This window comes from Setaria viridis, chromosome 4 (genome assembly GCF_005286985.2).
Source record: "Setaria viridis chromosome 4, Setaria_viridis_v4.0, whole genome shotgun sequence".
Classification (NCBI taxonomy): Eukaryota; Viridiplantae; Streptophyta; class Magnoliopsida; order Poales; family Poaceae; genus Setaria; species Setaria viridis.
In genome coordinates this window covers 10,457,051-10,476,975 of record NC_048266.2, presented here as the reverse complement: position 1 = coordinate 10,476,975, position 19,925 = coordinate 10,457,051, and the positions used below count along the sequence as shown (strand labels likewise).

The 19,925-nt window shown below is 44.3% G+C and overlaps 1 protein-coding gene, 1 non-coding gene and 1 pseudogene across 3 annotated transcripts; all 3 read left to right on the top strand.

The window, feature by feature from the left end:
* The first annotated feature begins 5,826 nt into the window (after positions 1 to 5,826).
* On the top strand, positions 5,827 to 6,526 carry LOC117853412 (uncharacterized; annotated as a pseudogene).
* Positions 6,527 to 9,722: 3,196 nt separating this feature from the next.
* LOC117853911 (putative FBD-associated F-box protein At5g56440) lies at positions 9,723 to 11,586 on the top strand. The gene is made up of 3 exons (XR_011898105.1): positions 9,723 to 10,657; positions 10,759 to 10,893; positions 10,993 to 11,586. It is a non-coding gene; the product is annotated as a putative FBD-associated F-box protein At5g56440 (transcript).
* Positions 11,587 to 13,938: 2,352 nt separating this feature from the next.
* Positions 13,939 to 17,119, top strand: LOC117851268 (autophagy-related protein 101). 2 transcript variants are annotated; one of them, XM_034733055.2, is made up of 7 exons: positions 13,939 to 14,258; positions 14,372 to 14,408; positions 15,057 to 15,142; positions 16,050 to 16,145; positions 16,257 to 16,416; positions 16,508 to 16,661; positions 16,765 to 17,119. In XM_034733055.2, the coding sequence occupies exons 1-7, from the start codon at positions 14,226 to 14,228 to the stop codon at positions 16,766 to 16,768; spliced, it is 570 nt and encodes a 189-aa protein (XP_034588946.1). In that variant the 5' UTR covers positions 13,939 to 14,225; the 3' UTR covers positions 16,769 to 17,119. The 2 variants fall into 2 exon arrangements, with proteins under 2 accessions (XP_034588946.1, XP_034588945.1); XM_034733054.2 differs by having other exon boundaries at positions 13,940 to 14,258; positions 16,794 to 17,119.
* Positions 17,120 to 19,925: the final 2,806 nt, after the last annotated feature.

The window sequence follows — 19,925 nt, the reverse complement described above, 5'->3', positions numbered from 1 at the left end:
TTTGTTCAGGAAACACGACTACGAACGTGTTGCCGAATGATTTTTGAATTGTAAAAAAAGCAAGCGAAGTCTGAAAATCATGAGATTTGTCATGATGTGATGATATCATACCTGGAGGCTGTGAAAAAAATTGAGAAGGTTTTGCACATTTCGTCACGTACGATGTTTACAAACCGAAGCATCTCAGAAGAAGAATAGTAGCGTTGAGAAGAATTCGATAAGAATTGAAGTTAGAGTGACGGTCGAGTTTTATTTTAACTACAAAACTTTTTGTATAGGCAATAGAGAACATATATTGTTTCATGTGAAATTTTTGTAATTTTTTGGAACCATTAGATAATTTTAATGTATTAAGTGTAATTATAGAATTTTAATTTATATAAATTGAAGATGAACTATAACCGCATAAAATAATGAAATAATATGAGTAGAAAAATCAAATATATATTGTTGAGTGAATTTGACCTAAAACCGCATAATATAATCAAATAATATGAGTAGAAACTGTTATGAAAAAGAAGGAAAAATGAAAAGAAATGAAATTTTTTTTTGCCGAGTGCCGACACTCGGCAAAGAAAAAAAAATCCCGCACCCCGCCCCTAAAATCCCGCGACCGACCGCCCCTCCACTCCTCCACTCTTCCCCTTCTCCCGAGCGCCCGGCCCGCACCCCTCTCCTCCCGCACCCCTCCTCTCCCACACCCGCCCGCCAACGCCCCCCTCCCCAAGCCCCCGTCAGCCCCTCCCTCCCTCCTCCCTTACCGGCGACCCTCCCCCTCCTCTCCCCTCTTCCCTCTCTCTGCCCCGCCCCTCTCTCGCGTGGCGGCCCCTCTCCGACGGCGTCTCCGGCCGCCGCCTCGCCCCTCTCCCCGGATCCAGCCGGATCCGCTCGCCGTTCGCCCCTCCTCCCCGAATTCGGGGGGGACTCCACCCCTCCGCCCCGGATCCAGCTCCCCGACCGCTGACGGCCTTCAAGCAGCCATGCGGTGGCGAGCTGTGCTGCTGCGGCCCGCGACGAAGCAAGGAGTGAGACGAGCTTGCTTGTGTGGCGGTCGATGTCGAGGCCAGGGTGTGGTGGAGGTGGTGGCCGGCGGTTGTGGTGGTGGTGGCCGGCGGGTGATGGTGGCGGTGGCGGGCATGGCGGTGGGGAGGCAAGGCACGACGGCCGGTGGGAGGCAAGGCACGGCGGCCGGTAGGAGGCACGGGTGCAAGGCACGGCGGCAGCATCGACGGCAGGAGGCAAGGCACGACAGCAGCGTCGACGGCAGGTGGTCGGGGGCCGGTGTGGTGGCGGCGGGCATGGTGGCGGCCATGACGGCAGGCAGCGGTGCCTGCTTTTTTTTTCGAAAATGCTTCGCTGTGTGTTGGTTTAGCACTCGGCAATTGCGTGTTACACTCGGTAAAGACTTCGCCGAGTGTTTTTGAGCTTTGCCGAGTACCCCTAGCACTTGGCAAAGCTCCTGTCTCCCGTAGTGCACCGGTCAACGCGTGGACTTGTCGCAATGACCATTGACCCCAGACAGCTGGAATGATTTGTGGGCCGGTGAAAATTATTGGGTAGATTTGTGGGCCAGTTGTGTCACACTAGAGGCCATTAATGTGAGCAACCAGAGTGAAGATGATTGGTTGAACTAGTGCTTGCAGGCACACCGATGGGCTGCCCATGTAATCTACATATACCAGTGAGAGCTGAGGGGGAGGGATATCATGTAACAACGAAATAATTGACTTGCTGGAAGCAAGCCTTCCTCGTCCCTGAGAATCTGTTCTTCCTGTCCTTGTTCTTTGCTTCTCTGTTTCCCCAAATTCTATTCTCCAATTCCCTTCTCCACTACCCTGCTGTTAACACCGTCTCAAGACTGTTGTGCTGAAAAGCTATCGTGGAATAAAATCACAAGTTAACTTTGCGTCGTTCTTTATATTGAATGCAAAAATGCTGGAGTTGATGAGATTTGAGAGTGAAGAAGACAGTGATGATCCGATGTTTATTGCAAAGCAGCACAGGTTGCTTGAGGTGGGGAAAAGGGCTTCAAGTCGTGCTCGGTTTTGATTTACAACTGCTCGTAGATGTCACTTCGACAATCATACTCATATCAAGCATGTCCGTGATTTGTGTATATCCGATCCCTTTGAATGTACATGTTAAGCAAGGCTTGATATGTGTCATTGTGTTTTTTCTTCTGCCCGAACTTGATTCATTATGGAATGAGACCCTGATGTACCCTAAAACTGCATAGGAAAGAATTTCCTTGACTCTATTGCTTTACAGCAATAGTCAATGCCTCAATGGTGATGGTCTTGCAAAGGCAATTCCAAATCTGAAATACAAGTGAAACTTGCGTACTTGGTATCTGGCATCTCATACTTTTTATTTCAATTTCCTGCTTGATGCAATCCCTTGAAACTGTTTCAGCAGTGTTGTATAATTTGTTCAAAGGTGATGTGATTATCATGCATTTTCTTTCCACGCAGTTTTAACCAATGGAAAGTTTCATGTGTCAGCTCTTATTAAGGGATTCACAAGGTTTGTTCTTAAACATACAGCATGCTCTCTGGACGTCAATGATGCAAGGTGTACATGTGAACCTGAAACTTATTCAGGCATTAAACATGTTGTGGCACATAAGCATCCCAAACGTACAGAGTTAGGGACAGAAAACTGACGAGTATCGTGCAAAAGAAGCTTTGTTTCTTGTAGCGACATCCATCAGACAGGAACCGTAGCTGCTGACTTGTGTCAAGGCATCGCCAGGTGTACTTCGACGAGTCAAGCGGCCCTCCAAAGCTGTTCTTGAGATGAATTTCCCTGTAAACATGCCCAGAAGACCAGGACTGAAGGAAGGTTAAAGATTCTGAATATTAGAAAGTACATTCGACTACGATTGAAGCGGATGTCATTGAGGATTGTCTACAAGGCCCAGCTTACTGCTGTAGTGCTGTGAGACCAGTGCAGCGACATCAGAACAATCCTGAAAGCAGCTTCTGACCCCCACTTATTAATGAATTCTCTAGGAGATCTTCGTTTAGTGTTAATTCCTTAGCATCTTCGTATATATTGAACTCCAATAGCTCCACATAATGTTCTGCAAGCTATGGGTCACTGAAAAGAAGAGATTTTTTTTAGAAAATGGAGGCATCTCCAGCCTCTGCAAAAATGCACAGAGTCGTTCTCTTATTACAAAGTTTTCAGCTATCCAGCTAACTAAAGGGAAAAAGAAGAGATCACAAAAGTAACACATATATGGCTTTTTATGCCTGTCTATACCTCTCCTGAGAAGGTTATGCATTGTTAGAATTGCATTTAAATTTGTTCTTCAGAAGAATTTTCAGTTTCACTCCGTGCAAACATGTACAATCTCAATTTCGTGCCTGATTGTAGTTGTTTGTACGATATCTGACAGTAAAAGCTCCTGACTGAGTTTTATGCTGATCATCAAAATTATGTAAGGTTCGAATTTATTTACTTGAAAGCTCCTGTAAAATTTTGTGGGATTCATGCGTTTGAATAGGCCCACACATTTCATTAAAAAAGCTCACACATATTTGCTCGGAAAAAGTGTATTTTTCATCTCTCAAATATTACAAAAGTGTGACATTCATCCCTTATGTTTAATTTGGTGCAAATCATCCCCTTAACTAACTAAACCGGTGCATTTGTCATCCCACTTTAGTTTAATAATGGATTAGTGCCATCTAATGGTGGTTTAGGCCACATAATCATCAGACTAATCACTATTTAGTGATGTAATATGTTGAGACCAAGATATAAAGTCCAAAAAAAACTTCAGTAAATCCTCTCAATTGACTACCCCATAAAAATTTTCGAAAAAAATAACGAAATCGATTCATACCGAAGTATTATAGCGATTGACTCAACATTAAATGTGGTTAAATGATGATTAGTAAGATTATTACATAGCTTAAATCGATGTTATATGACACTAAACTATCATTAAACTAAGATGAGGATGATAAGTGCACCGATAATTAGTTAAGGGTTAACTTGCACCAAATGAAACATGAAGAATGAATATCACACTTTTGCAATACTTGAGGGATGAAAAATACACTTTTTCTGTTTGCTCAAGGGCTGTGATTCATGGCAGTACAGTTCTGCAACTATATTTCTTGGTTGTGAGTTGATGCACCAATGATTTGGTAGGTCCGTACGTAGGTGATCCTTTTACTCTCTGAATTATGTGCTCTATTTTTAATGCTAGCAACATGGTGTATGGGTTTTTTCATTAACATGCTTTGGTTTTTTAGAAAACCAGGTAATTACTTACTAGGAAATATGTCCGTGCATTGCACGGGAGGAAGCCCCAATCCACATGACGCAAAGCTTGGGTGATAATTTGATATTTTTTCTTTCTGAATTATTGGTTTTTCTTCCTGAATTATTGAATATAACTTTTTTCTTCCTTCATTTTTTATCTTTGTCGTTTGTTTCTTTTTTTTAACAAACCACACAAGATAGTGCTTCTTTTTTTTAACGAACCGCATGAGACAGTGCGAGTTTCTATTGATATAGTAGAAAAATACAAGACTACGGCACTGAGAGGCCATAGGCAGGAAAATGAAAAAGAAAAGAAAGAAACAACCTACACTCATCCGGTTGGATTGGGACATCAACGCGGGTAACACACAACTCAACCGCCAAAGCCAACCGGTTGGATTGAGACCTCAACGCGGCCACACAACTCCACTCAACAACAGCAGCCGTACTGAAAGCCTTATCGTAGCGCCCACCAACAAACCCACTCTCCTATAGTCGCCAAGACCTCCCTGCGTGATTTTGCGTTGACAGGATCCAAGTTTGTTTCTTTTATAACGTTGGTTTTTATTTGATGTAGGACCCACAGGCTTAAAAAATTGATTAGCATGCCATTCTTATCCCAAAGCCCAAGCATTGTGCCTGTTTTCTTGATCTCGCCGGTCTGGAAACCACCGCGTAGTTCCCTTGTGCTAATCAGGCGAGATCAAGAACTAATCACAGTTCCCTCGTGTTTTGTTTTATAACGTTGAGTTTTTTATGTTGCCACACGCTTCCTCGTCGAGCCCCTGCACTGCACCCCCATTGTCTCCCCGCTTTGTCGCTGCTTCCTCATTGGCCTCCTGCATTGCATCCCCACCACTGCTAACTTGCTCTCCCGCTGCTGTGTTGTCGATTGTTTGCCGCGCGATTCCCTATCACTGGATAGATTTGCGGTCATCTGCTACATCCGGCCTTCGCCACCTGGCCAGGAGGAGTTGTGTGGTGGTGCTATAGCTATGAACGATTGACGTCTAGATACTGATGTCAATTTTCGTTGTTGCTGGTTAGTGGTATTCCTTTGTCCTCTATTTTGTTCTTGGGTGTATTGCTTGGTCGGCAGCCGGTGCCGGGCGTGGATGCCGTCAGGCGGTGGCGTGGGCGGCCAGTGGATGGTGAGGGGGTCGGCGGCGGCGGACGGCGAGGCCAGCGAGGCACGGGCGAATGGCGGACGGTGCGTGACAATGGATTGATTCGTGGGAATCAGGGAGGGGGTGGACGCATCGTGGGCCGCAGAAACACGCAAGCCAGAAACAAAGGGACCTTTTTGCAAATCGTCTAGAACTACATCCGTTTAACTCCAAGGACTGCATGTTGATTACAAACAAGTTGAGGGACTTTTTTCAAGTTGAAGTGGCTTTTTTCTCTTTTTCTCTCCACCTTGCTTCCATCCTCCAGAGCCTTCCATCCCCATTCCTCTTCCTTCCTCCCCCTGGCCTGAAGGAAATTCCCCAATCCCTACCTCCCTTCCCCACCCACCCCAAGCAACTAAACCAATACCCCTAGATCAAGACCATGGAGTGCGGAGGAGCTACGGTTCCTGGGGCGGCGAGCATCTACGCCACCTCCGCATCGATCCTCCGCGGCCCGCACTAGCCCCTCTTCGCCTGTGTCGCCGCCGCCTTCACCCTCCCACTCTCCGCCCTCTTCCTCCTCCACATCGCCATCTCCCACACCCTCTTCACCCACATCAACACCAACGACACCGCGACTCCTCCACCCTGGTCACCGACGCCTAGCTCTGCCTCCTCTCCCACCTCGCATCCGACTGGCTCGCCCTCCTCTACTTCAAGGCTGCCTACCTCCTCGCCCTCCTCCTCCTCTCCCTCCTTGCCACCGCCGCTGCCGTCTTCTCCATCACCTCCGTCTACTCCGCCAAGCACAACACGCTCACCTTCCAGCGGGTGCTCTCCGTCGTGCCTCGGGTATGGAGGAGGCTCACGGCGACGTTCCTCGCGACCTTCGCACTCCTCTTCGCGTACCACGCGGTGTTCGTTGTCGTCTTCCTTGGGCTCCTCGTCATCGCGAATAATGGGTCGGGGCTCGTGGGGCTGCTCGCGTTCCTCCTCATCGTCGCCTACCTCGTGGAACTTGTCTACATCAGTGTCGTTGGCACCTCACCAGCGTCATCTCCGTGCTCGAGGACTACAAGGGTCTCGCCGCCATGCGCAAGAGCAGGGACCTCATCATGGGTACCTCATTACGAAAAAGCTGAGGGACTTTTTTGCAAATCATCAACAAACTACGGCAGTTTAACTCCTAGGACTGCGGGTTGATTACAAAAAAGTTGAGGGACTTTTTTATAAAACAACCACGACGGTGGGAAGAAACAACCTCACTTTAATATTAGGTATAGATGTAAGGTTACAACACATTCCTTACAACGACATCCTTGAAAGAAACAAAAAATACATCGAAGTCCATGCAAAGGAACTCCTAGTCGCATGATAGGAAATGCATCCGAAGTATACAGTGCTGGTGGTAGGAGCAGCCACCCAGCATAGCACCACCACTGATAGGGGAGCATGATCTTGAAGCCGATACCATTCTCGACAAAGAACCTTTGTATGATTTCACATCAAAGTTGGTACATCAAAATCATCGACATACACGTGAACCGCTACACGCCGTATCATCATCGAGGCACATGGGTAGCATCGCCGGCGACCCTAATTCTATGGACGACAAAGAAACCAAACCCGATTTCTCAACGATAGGAAATGCATCCAAAGTAGAGGAAGAACCACCGCCGCCGGAGATCGCCTGGAGGGAAGATAACGCGATGGACATCGTAGCCATCGGATGAAGCCAAACCCCCTGCCTCATCTCCATCATTGGAAACAAGACAGAGAAAGCAAAAGAATCAAAGCTCTGCCTTGGGTAACTGAAACCCTAACACACAAGATACTAAGACAATAGTAGAGCACATGTACACAGGCCGTCGAAATCGCGGCTCCTCCCATCCTCCAGCGCTAGAGAAGCGAAGCCGCCGGAGGAGAGGGGAATCCGACGAGATCAACGCCGGGAAGGGAATTGCCCTCGGTTCACTCTCGGCAACTTTAACATGGGAAAAGACGAGTTCGAGAAGAGTCACACTAAGACCAGTCTTAATGGGAGTTTCATAGGAGTTTCATGAGCATTACGGGCCTGTTTGTTTGAGTGCAGCTTTTGAGCTTTCTGAAAAGTTGCTGCTAGCTTTTTGCTTCTCAAAATCCAATACTATCTTTTAGAAGATGTGTTTAGCTTTCTGATCACAAACAGTTACGAAAAGCTCATAAAACTGAGCTTTGCAGCTTTCCATATATACTCAACTTTTCTGAGCTTCCAGCTTTTAGAAAGCTACACGAGAAGATTGCTGTTTGTTTGAGCTTCTGACTTTTCATGCTGAGAAGCTGCCCAGAAGCTCAAATAAATAGGGACTAAATTTATTACCACATCAGCAAAATTGTTGTACTTATGAGGGGGAGTTTCATCACAAAAGAGAGGAGTTTCATCCCCATAACACTCAACTGGCACAATAACCAAGTTCTCAGTCTTGGTAATTATGCAATGAAACTGTCAACTAACACTGGCCTAACATGTTTTGTTAGGTAGTCTCTCACGCGGATGGCCTAGCCGAAGCCCTAGAGCAACATGTATGCTAGCAACAAGCTGGCCCAGCCCAATAGGATCTTGTTCGTGCATAGGACCCGAGGAGGGAGGATATGGCTTGACAAGAAAATGTCGTAAAGCTGCCGCCGCCCCAACCCAGCTCTCATGCCTACATCCGCAATTCATCTTCCTGTTGACACCAGTAGTTAACCAGAGTCAACCGATTGTGGATAAGGTTCTGACAGCCGATAGAGGAGAAAGTAAGAGCCCGAAGTTAACGCCGCGTTGACCAAGGCTGGCCATTGTTAACCACGATTTCAGAAGCCGGTGGAAGATCAAGCGGGCCCATTCCAAAGCAAAATCAACTCCACCAAATAAGGGAAAGCATAGAGATTTATCTTTAGTAATTTTTAGAAATAGCTGTAATAGTTCACGTCATATTCGACTAAGATTTTAGCTTGCTCTAGGGTATAAATATAAACTCATGAGCCTTGTAATCAATAATCATCAATCAAATAATACAAACTTTCGGCGCCACGCCGCCAAAACCCTAAGAGCAGGAGTAGAGTAGATTTGATGAGTTCCTTCCGGCGTGCACGACTGCATCGGTTTCGATCTCAGGCGAGCTTGTAAGTACCGTCACCCGATCATTACGACCTCTATCAGAACTTTCTAAGTTAAGTCTTATATTCTGATATTCGGTTGTGTGGCTAGTTATCGAGTTATCTTAGATTGCAAGTAGAACTTTCTAGGTTTTATCCAATATTCTGCTTATCTTCAACGGTTTCTCACAGTTATCGAGTTGTTTAGTTTTATTAAGTTGTATCGTATTGATCTCTTAGTTCTAGCAAGCGCTCGCAGTTATCGAACGGCTTAGATCTAGTTAGGTTGTCTTCATTGGCTCCCTTGCCCTGTTTAAACGTTCACAGTTATCAGATCGTATTGGCTGGTAGATCTTGCATGCTTTTACTAGTTTATATATGCTAGGTCCGATAGATCTTTACCCCTACCCATCGTATTGCTAACCGTTGGACCTTTGACGTCAGCATGTTAGTGTAAAGAGCCGATGCTTCGGTCAGGTCTTATCAATTTCTCTCAGAAGCATGGTGAAGTCATTGAGCCGATAAGGACGCATACGAGGTCTTGCTGCGGCAAGCTTGTCTAGTTAAGTTAATGTCCTCTCACCATGTTACCTTGTCTAATTTCAATTACATGGTCATGACATTAATTAGGATTCCATTAGCTTAATTAGCTCATAAGCGGTAGGCAAGAGGTCCTTGTTTGCTATGTTCTAATCTCTTAGGTTAATAGATTGATGTCAATGACCTCTCATTCATGTTACCTTGCCTAAGTTCAGTTACACTTATCAAGACATTGACTAGATCTGTTAGTCTATTTGGTGTGTGCATGGTTAGCAAGGGCTCCTTTTATGGCTGTTGTTTTACAATACTTTATTTTAGCCCGTCGGCTCATATAGCCGATGCTACATGCCATTAATACTTTATTTATTTACACTGCATAATTACATTGAATATCTATCTGTTGTGGTGTTTATTCAAAAACGCCTACCCATAAGTTCAAAAGGCTTCGCCGCCGATCAGATCAAAATTTAATGTTTACCTTATCAATTTTCAGATCAAATTAACTAGCACGTGTTGCACCACTCGCGAGTCAATTTGAAGCTGTAGAGTCAAGCAAATCTGCACTGGAGTTTGAGTTCCAAATTTTGCGTTAACACTTTCCCCTAGTTCCAAATTTTGCGTTAACACTTTCCCGCGGCCCCGGTCATGGAGACGGAGGCGCTGGCTCCCCCATCCTAGATGAGGAGAATGGAGGCACCTGAGAGGCAAGACTCGGAGGAAAAGTCGAGCCAGTCGCCACGGGAGCTGCAGCCGCCTCCGGCGACGGCGGCGGATGCGCCCCATTCCGAGCCTACACCCCGCGCCCAGGAACCACAGCCTGTCTCCACAGGAGAAGAAGGGGACGACGTCGACCGCATCAGCAGCGTCCCCGACGCCGTCCTCGGTGAGATCATCTCCCTCCTACCCACCAGGGACGCCGCCCGCACCCAATCCCTCGCCTCCCGATGGCGCCACCTCTGGCTCTCCGCCCCGCTCAACCTCGACCACACCAGCCTTCCCGCCGATGAGCAAGTCCAAGTCGATCCTCGCTGCTCACCCCGGCCCCGCCCGCCGCTTCTCCGTGCCTCCGTCCCACCTCCACGACCTCGCAGCAACGGTCGAAGCTTGGCTCCAATCCCCGACTCTCGACAAACTCCGCGAGCTCGAGTTCGTTCATGGAGCAATACCTTGTTACTATCGACAGTTGCCGGCCTCCATCTTCCGATTCTCGGCCACCCTACATGTGGCCACCTTCTGCAGATTCGATCTGGTGGACATGGCCGAAACGCTTCACTTTCCCCAGCTCAGGCAGCTTGGACTTTGAATTTCTCAAAATCTCGGACTGTACAATGAACAGTATCATTGCCGGCTGCCCTGTCCTTGAGTGCTTGCTGATCAACGCATGCACTGGCTTCAGTCCCATTAGGATCAACTCCCCAAGCCCTAGAAGCATTGCCATGAGTTGTATGGAACTAATCATTGAGGATGCACCTTCGCTTCAAAGGTTAGTCCATCTAAAACCATGTAGTGCCCTGCGTGTATCAGTAATTTCAGCACCCAAACTGGAGACTTTGGGCTGCCTGTGCGATCATGGTTTCGAGTCTAATCTGGTATTCGGCACCACGGTAATTCAGGTAGCTCCTTGTCTTCAAGAGGCATCTTACTGCATTTCTGGAAGTTTGGCACTACCTGAATTTATAGAGACAACCCTAATTTTGTGTTCTGTTTGCTAAAGAATTTGCATTCAGATTGCTTTACGACAGTGGCGTCAAGTGTCAAGATTTTAGCGATCTGTATATTTAATCTTAGCTTGGATATGGTAATCGACTTAATGAGATGCTTTCCCTGCTTAGAGAAGTTGTACATACAGGTAATAGCGCTTAATTGTTAGTTCATTCTGTTCAGCTGCTCTGTTTTGCACTTGTTTCATCAGAAAATGATCTGGAAGTTTTTTTTTGTCTTCTTACAGTCATGTTTGGCAAAGGACAAAAACTTGTGGCGTGGTAAGCATCGCAATCTTAGAAGATGCCTTGACATCCGCCTGAAGACAATTGTGCTAAAAAATTACCAAGGCATGATGTCACAAGTTAACTTTGCGACGTTCTTTGTATTGAATGCCAAAATGCTGGAGTTCATGAGATTTGAGGTTGGAGCCGACAACGACAACGAAGTGTTTATTGCAGAGCAGCATAGAAAGCTTCAGCTAGAGAAAAAGGCATCTAGATATGCTCAGTTTTATTTTACAAACAGTGGGGGGTGTCATGGTCTTGGACTTTCTCATGTCAAGCCTGTTACTGACCTGTCTATAACGGATCCCTTTGAATGTAGATGCTGAAACAGGGTTAGGTGTTTCTTGCCTATTTCATTTTTTATTCTGTCCAAACTTGATTTGTTACCTTCTTCTATCATGAAATGAGCTGGGCTATGCCCTGAATCTCCTTTTCAGTATATAGTTATAGCCTTGACGCACGAAGTTCAAAAAATTTGCAATGACCTTGCGAGGACCATTGCTGTTCTGGAATCTGAATGAGATGTGAAACTAGCCAAATTGGTAGCATTTGGCATCTCCTTACTGGTTGATTATCTTTCAGTAAAACGATAAAACGATGCTAAACATCATTGCCATATTGTCATATGTTTGATGTGATATGGTAAGTGACATTTTCGTTCCCTAAATCAGAAGGCCATGACACTCGGAAAGCAGATACGCATTGTGTTACTCCCACTCCAGAAAGCATGTTAAATCAGATTTCTGAACGTGCCACTTACAAAAGGTGTTCGTTGGCCATTGAGTTTTTCTTTTACTACAAAATCCTAGAAGGATTGCCATCGCCATGCAGAATGTTTCCTATAGAAACAGAATAATGGATGTCGCCACAGCCACAGCCATGTTCAGTTCCAACATGCTTCTATAGGAACAGAATGAATGTTTCCTAGAATGTAATCAACATGCTCCAGAAAAAAGCTTATGCTGAGGACGGAACCCCAGAAAGAAAGGAGGCCCGGGTACTAAATCTTTTGGCAACCCAGGGGACTTGCCAACCTTTTTCTTTCTTTGTTTTTGCAAAAGGGCAGTGCAAAACACATCCCATCATTATCGAGTCCCGTGACTATCTGTTCCATGCAAAATGCAATTCTGATGTTTGAAAAAAATTCAACAAAAAAACCGTAATAGTAGGAACCTTAAGTGATTTATTTGATCTGTATGCCAAAACTAACTACATGTGGTCAATAAATGAGGGTATGTTAGTTTTTTCATGCTATCACTAATATGTAAAAAAATTAGGATTGCTCTATTCATGGGACGGAGGGAATATAATTGTAGGTTGTGCAGGAGTATAAGGATTATTCTAGTAGCATTTAAATTGTACATGTAGAAAATCTTAAGCTTTCAAAACGATGCAAAACAAGCTTAACTCAGCCATGTTTCAGGAGCAAACCTGCCAAGGAAACACATTGTGGGCTCCTGTTCAATTGGATACACTTGTGCACTCTCACAAGCCATAGACTGGAGTGTGAACAAGAGCGCATAGAATCCCATGAGCCTTCTAAGTCTGATGAAATATTTGCTGTGGGCAAGCGAGAGTTGATGCTGCATGGAGCTACCGCGGATCATCCTGATGTGTCCCATCCTCAGCATAAGCTTTTAATTTGTCTGGAGTTCCAAGAACTTTCACCCCAGGATGAAAAATCATGTTCTGACCTTCACCGGTTGGATCATGGCAATGTCCGTTTTTTTTTCTAACAATGGCAGCATCTGTTGCTTTCTTTGTTAGGTTTTGCCTTTTGAATGGCACTTTTTGCAATCCAAGTGCTTGTCATCGGTGGTGGATGATGCTGAAGACTCTGTTGTGTGTTGTGTGGTTTTGCTCACCGCACCCGTCTTTCTTTTTTCTAGATTTTGAAATAATTACACGCTATACAATATACTCCTACCATTTTTTTAAGGCGCACACACATATATCAAGATTTAAATTTTACAATCTTTGATTAATTATTTTTTTTATTTTTATAATGTAAACTTGTCGGATTCGTAATCAAATATACTCTACAATGATCATTAGTTTATAACCATAAACAATATAATATAAGATAAATGAATGGGTAAAGTATAATTTGAAAAACTGTGCCAAGTCATACCACGCCTTGCCTTATAGATATAAACATAGAAAGTATGTCTTAACAGAGCTAAGAAGTATTAGTATGATTCAATGTAACTTTGATTAATAAAACTAGCTTATCAAAAAAGTTTAGCTTCGTATGTGCGATTAAGGGGTCGTTTGGGAGGGCTTCTTTTAAAACGATTTAAACCCGGTGAAGCTAACGATAAAAGTTTCACTTGCTTACAAGATAGTTTTGCCTTGTTTTATGCAAAATAGGTGAAGCCAAAGTTGAAATAAACCTTTCCAAATGAGGCCTAGTAGTTGACATGGGTGGCAGATTATGTTGAATACAACATAGCAAATGTATGTTTGTGCAATTGCTTCCATTGGGAAGGACCAAGAGCTAAGCACAATTTTGGAAGAATGAGCACGGCTACCGAGAAGTGTGGGATGGATCAACTAGGATCTATGCCACATATAGTGTTTACACTACTACCCTTACGCGGACTCTAGTCTATGTAAATACACCAAACCTGTTACATCAAACAACAAATTGCATCATAACCGTATATAAATAATTAAAGAGTATATAAATTATCTACTTCTAAAGACAGACAAGGGACTCATTTTTTCGTGTACACCTCCTCACTAGTCCTTTCAAGTGCAAGCTAGTTTGCTCCATCGCACATAAAAGTTTCAAATGCATCAAATATTCAAAATTTGACTGGATAGTACTAAACGGATATACGGTCGGATTCGATTCGCATTTGGGGCAGTTTTGAGTTTTCACCGCAGGTCCTATGCGCCCTAGGCCCCTTATCTCAACTTCCTGGGGAAATAATGAGAAGAGAGGGGGGGGAAAAAACACCTCCGATGAACACATCTGAAACTCTGGACTGAATCCTTCTTCCCTGCTGAAGCACGCCACCTCAACTTCCTCTCGGTCGCAGCGTCGACCTCTCCCAAGTCCCAACCCCCCTCTTCGACTGCTGGAAGCGCGGATTTATCCGGCCTCGGATCGACTGTCCCTCCTGTTGGTGCGGGAGACCTAGCTTGCTTGGATCGACTTCTTCCGCCCGATCAGCAGCCGTGAGCGGAGATGAACTGCGAAACCTGTCAGCTGAAGGAGCTGGTCCGATTTCGCTCCCATCCCCTCCCTCAGTTTCGCTCCGGTTGTTTCGATTCCTTTCTCGTCGCTGATTTTGACGATTTTCTTTTTCTTCTTTACTGGTTATTGGGCCGCAGGAGCTGGAGCCAACGGAGATCAGGGATGTGTTGCGATGTGAGTCCCTTCCCATCTCTGCTTCTTCGTTACAAAGGGTTCCTTTATTTGTTTCAACAGAACAGATGACATTCTAGTAACATGACACCGAGCCCTAATGTACTGGATTCATTCACATGTTCACTAATTTCGAAGTTAGGGAATCATGATGAAAACTAGTGGGAGTACTAGGCTGCGATCACCTAGGTTGCTCCCATGGGGAAAAATAAATGCTGTATGGACATATAGCCAGTGAAACTGAACAAAAATTCTGTGGTTGTATATTATGACACTTAGAAAATAAATGCAGTAAGGATTTTTACTTTTTCTTTAGATCATATTCTGACAGTATTGTTGTATATAATTCAAAAGTTTGTTGTGCTTATATAGGTTCGAGAGTCCTAGGTGTCCTGACTCCTGAGTTCTTCACCTTTTCTATGTGTTTGGGCTCCTGCTCTACGGACTAAGTTTTCATATTTGGGCCTCGTTATTAGGTCTGTAGAGTTCTGCAATGCATTATCACTTGGACTAGGTCTTGACATTTCTCAGGAGATGCCTCTCTTTTTCTTCAGGTCCTGCTGTTAGTAATAAGAAATTGGAGTATTTCTGTGTGTCCTATATACTACATAGCACCTGCTAATGGATATGCTAAATATGAATATGCTGCAGGCATTTTGCATACCATATTCTTCCATAGAACTCTCAGCCTCGTTCGCCCCAAAGATGTTGACTGTGATTTCCTTGAGATTACTTACGTGAGTATTTCCCTCCATTAAAATCTGGGTTTATTTCATTTGCTGAAGGCATGTGATGATGTCTGCAAGTTATATTCATATGTTACTACTTCCATTCGAAATTATAAATGCTTTTGCTTCACAAAGTCTCTGAGATGCACTTTCACTACTACTTATTTCACAATATATGAGTGTAAGCCAGATTTTTTTTCCTGGGGAGAATGGTATCTATATTCTTCAAAGACATATATTTTCTGAAGATTTAATAGTTAAGCCTTGAGCATTCAATAAGTTACAGGATTATGTGACATGGAATTATTTCAGAACATGTATGGAACCTAAATCTGTAACTAGAGTGTTTACTGGCATTTCACATATTCTATGATTGGGAAGCAAAGTACAAAGAATGCATACCTTCTCCTGTTTCCTAGTATTCTTATGGCCAATCTAATCGGTTGTGTTATCATTATGCTTCAGTTAGCTGTAGACCCTGAACCATGGTTCAGTATTACTGCTAGAGTGCTAGTAACACTGAGATCTACATTTTGGTAAGATGGAATCACTGAATCAAAATAGGAGCTAACTATGTGAAATTAAGTTTAGGTATGGTACCATACTCGGAATCAACAGAGACAAGTTATCAACTGCTTCATAGGTACTGCAGACAGAAAGTAGATGTTCTGCATGTTAGAGATCTAGAACTTTTAAATTTAGGTTTCACTGTATAACATTTTAACAAGTGTTTGAGTAAGTGTCCTTTTTCTGTATCAATTTCCAACTTAATCATGTTGCCAGATTCCAGATGTTTCATCGAAATATGATCACTTTGCATATTTTCTGCTTGTAGTCTAGCAACTTTTTAAATTATGATTGCAAATTTGTTTGCATTTTTCTTTGCCGCTGCTTACTTTCATGTTTCGGTCTTTAGGTACAATGTGGTCTACCAGAGCTAGAAAAGGAAGTAGATGAAAAGATAGACCAGTTTATTACTTGGGTGGAGAAGCACCCAAATCGCAGAAGCCAGGTCTGAAAGACTACCACTAGTCATTTGATATTGTTATGCACTTTAATTTCGTTGCTGCTGAACTATATTTCCTTTGTTCTGATTAAAATTTGTGTTTGAACTGAACATCAGGTTTGCCTGTCCTTTTTTGATGAGAAGAGCAAAAACCCAGGTTGGTTTGTCAACAAAACAGAGCGCATTTATTGGGAACAATGGTTCATCAATTTGCATGTCATGAGCTCAAAAAGATACATCAAATCAAACAGCTCCAAACGGCTTGCAAACATTGGAGGTAATTTGGTTAACTAAACTTTCACACCGTTCATGAAGCTATCCTAGTCATATGGAATGTAATACTAATATTTTCTGCAATATGCTCCTAGGGAATGACTTGGAAGAGACCAGCTCAAGACGTGCTGCACTGGAGTCGTCGCTTAACGAAGTGCTATTCCAGATCATAAACTTCGCCAATGAGAAAAAGGACCACATTCCTGCCATCCCTGACAGAATTTTCAATCACGAGATCATGATCCCAAGGTGAGTGCTATATTTGATATTGATCGGCCTGTGACAAGGCCTATCCTTTAGTTGGCCCAAACAAGTTTTCGTTGAGATTCTCTACATATATCTGGATCTCCAGGTGACCCTTTTCCTTGGACGTGTTGACAGCTCCTCGGATTCTGTATTTGGATGGAACACCGACGTCATTCGCAGAGTGCTGAATAGTGGACACCCGTGTTCACTTTAGCTGAAGATGGCTGGTGCCAACCGTCCTGTGTGAAGGTGCATTGCTAACCATCATGGTCACTGTGTGATATGCTTAGAAAGAACTAGTGTACATGATCCCTGTGTGTTGCCAGAGTATGTTCCTTGTAAATATTTGTGAATGAATCTTTTCATTCCGTACAATGTTGCCTGTTCCACAGCCAGATGCTTAATCTACTGAGTATCAAGTTCACTATGGTCTGAATTTATTCTAACTAAAGTTCTGGCCAGATCTATTGTTTTCATAGAGTCACTCTGAAATGTGAATGGTACATATATCCTGATGCTGATGGAGTAGGTCTGGTTTGGGTTCAGTTTGGTATGCCAAATTTTTGCGAAGAAAATACTAGCAATAAGCCCGGACCGACATTTTATATCTGTATCCTACTATCCTTAGACTTCAACCAACACAGTGGAATATGCCTTAGCTTTCTTTAGCAAAGGAAGAATATTCTACCGCTGCTCACTGGGTCACTGGTAGCTGCTAGCATGTGAGATATGACGCTCGCATCAGAGCTTCGCGTGCACCTAACCGTCTCCAGTTCAGCAGCATCCCGTAGCTTGCTCAGAACGTTCCATTAGTATAGTTCCACTTGTATAGTGCTCTCTTCAGAAATGTCCCGAGAATTGAGAAAGGATTGGAGGTTCATGTATCAGCTTCGTTTTGGTTAGTACTTCATACCCTGTATTTTTACTAAATAATAAACTACATCTAGCAAGAATGACGCAGGCGCAGCATTTGGATTGGTCCAATTTTTTGGTTGGATAAGTAACACCAGTCGTCACTCGTCAGCTCTCGATGACGCACCTCTCCTCCCACAGTCGTCGTCAGCTCTCGGCCCCCCTGCACTGACCTCCTGGTCGGGGGCCTATCGCCGGCGATGTGGTTTTTTGATGGGGGGTGGGTGCAGGGTGGCGGTGGTGGTGGGAGTGGCTCGTTGCTGGGAGGGGCCTTGCACTCATCGTTCCTCCCCCTCCCCGTGTCGCCAGCAGCACCGCCCCTTCTCTGCGCTTATCCCGTCGTCGGCGACCGGTGCTGCTGGCCGGTGCTCATCTCCGTTCTGCCTGCGGTTGTCCTCCTCCCGCGGCCCCACTACCCCTAGCTAGTTGCTCTTGTGCCCCCGGGCAGTCCCCTCTCAAGCCTCAATGCGACCGTCTGCGGTCTGGGGTCCGACGTGGCGGATGTGGTGGCGTTGTGAAGCAGCTCTGGGTTCAAGTGTTGTGCAATGAAAGTGCAGTGCTCGGTGCATGGGAGGTGACATGCAGCTCTGCACTGCCTCGACAAGTTTCTTCCCACTCCAGCAACCTCCTTTACCTTTATTTCTTGCCAGAGGCCATGCAACGAAAGTGTGCGTGGTGTGCGGGGAGGTGTTCAGTGTTCTACCTCTGCACAGCCTGACATGGGGCACTGCTCTTGGTGGCAACTTGAGAATTGCTGAGGTATCTGTGGCCAACCTTGAATGTCAAGTTCACTTTGCGAACCGATTGGATGGCGATGACTTGATTCAGGCGGGGCTTAGTCCTCCCCGTTGCCAACATTCATTGGTCTCAAATTGGTTCGTCGTGGCGCTTGACTCCCTTTCGCGATCTGGATGCCCTTGGAGGTGGGCTGGGTTGCTTTGCAACTTATTTGTTTGTCATTTCCATATGCTTGGTGGAGCTCGGCCATTTTTCTTTGTTCTTGTTTTTAGTTTTAGCTTCTCATGTGTCGAGTGCGTGTGCGCTGAGATTGTAATCCTTTGTATTTCCCTTTCTCCTCCTACCTAAATTATATCCTGATTGACAACACACAGTGATGGTTGAGTTCTTGATCTTGTAATATCTCTTTGAAGAAACAATGTTCAGGTGGGCTTTCTAGCCCCGTTGACTCTTTAAAAAATAATTTCCACAATTTAAAAGAGGTTTGTGAACGTGGATCTTCAAAATTATTTCCTTTAGTCATGTCTCCTGAGTTTGTTTACCATGACTATAGGTATGGAATTTCGTAGCTCCTAGAATCGACAAAATTTTGCTGCTCCCATGTCCACTGGATGAGGTTGTAAGATATGGTTGTCCAAACCAATCTTAGGTACTCCCTTCGTCCCAAATTGCTATTCATTTTAACTTTTCTAGGTACATAGTTTTTGCTACGTATCTAGACATAACGTGTATCTAGATTCATAGCAAAAAGCTATGAATCTAGAAAAACTAAAACGAATAGTAATTTAGGACGGAGGAAGTATAGCAGAACTAAAAAGGATGACAACCTTGGCGCAAAGAATGATTACACTACCTATATCCACACAAAAAGTAAAAACGTTGGTTGTGTACGCATGGTAGGATTAACAAATATGCAACACATGCACAGCTAAAAAGTATAGGTTAAACAAGTTTTCCGTTCTCTTATATTACATAAGCGACCAATCATGAAAAGGAAGACACGTGCAATTTATATAGCAATTGCCTTTGCCAGATAATCTTAAAAACTTTGCAATCCATAGAGTATCACTGGATATTGGCATCATGTTTGTAAATTATTCTGCAATAATGAAAGCTTTTTTCACTAGTTTCAGGGCATAGCACAATCCCACTCAAGTACAGAACGAGAGAAATAAGAAAGTTTGAACAAAACAGAAAATGAGTCACTACCCAGAGGAGTAGAGGACACACATCGATATCGAGTCTCCTTTCAACATGTACATTTAAAGGGGTCGCCTTTAGACAAATCATCAACATGCTTGATATGTGGAGGGTAGCTGTGGCATCTACAAGATGTAAAACAAAACAATGCACCTCTCGAGGCCCTTTCTTTTATATGAAGCAATCGTCGCTGCTTTGCAATAAGCTTCTTGTTTCCTTTGCAGGCTAAGCCTTCAAATCTCATTAACTCCAGCATTTTCGCATTCAGTATAAGAATGATGCAAAGTTAGCTTGTGACTTTGTGCCTCTATAATTTTTCAACACGACTGTCGTAAGACTGGTGTCCAGACATCTGATGAGGTCACGGTGCATGTGAGGGCACATATTGTTGCTCCTTTGGACATTTGATATCTGAAA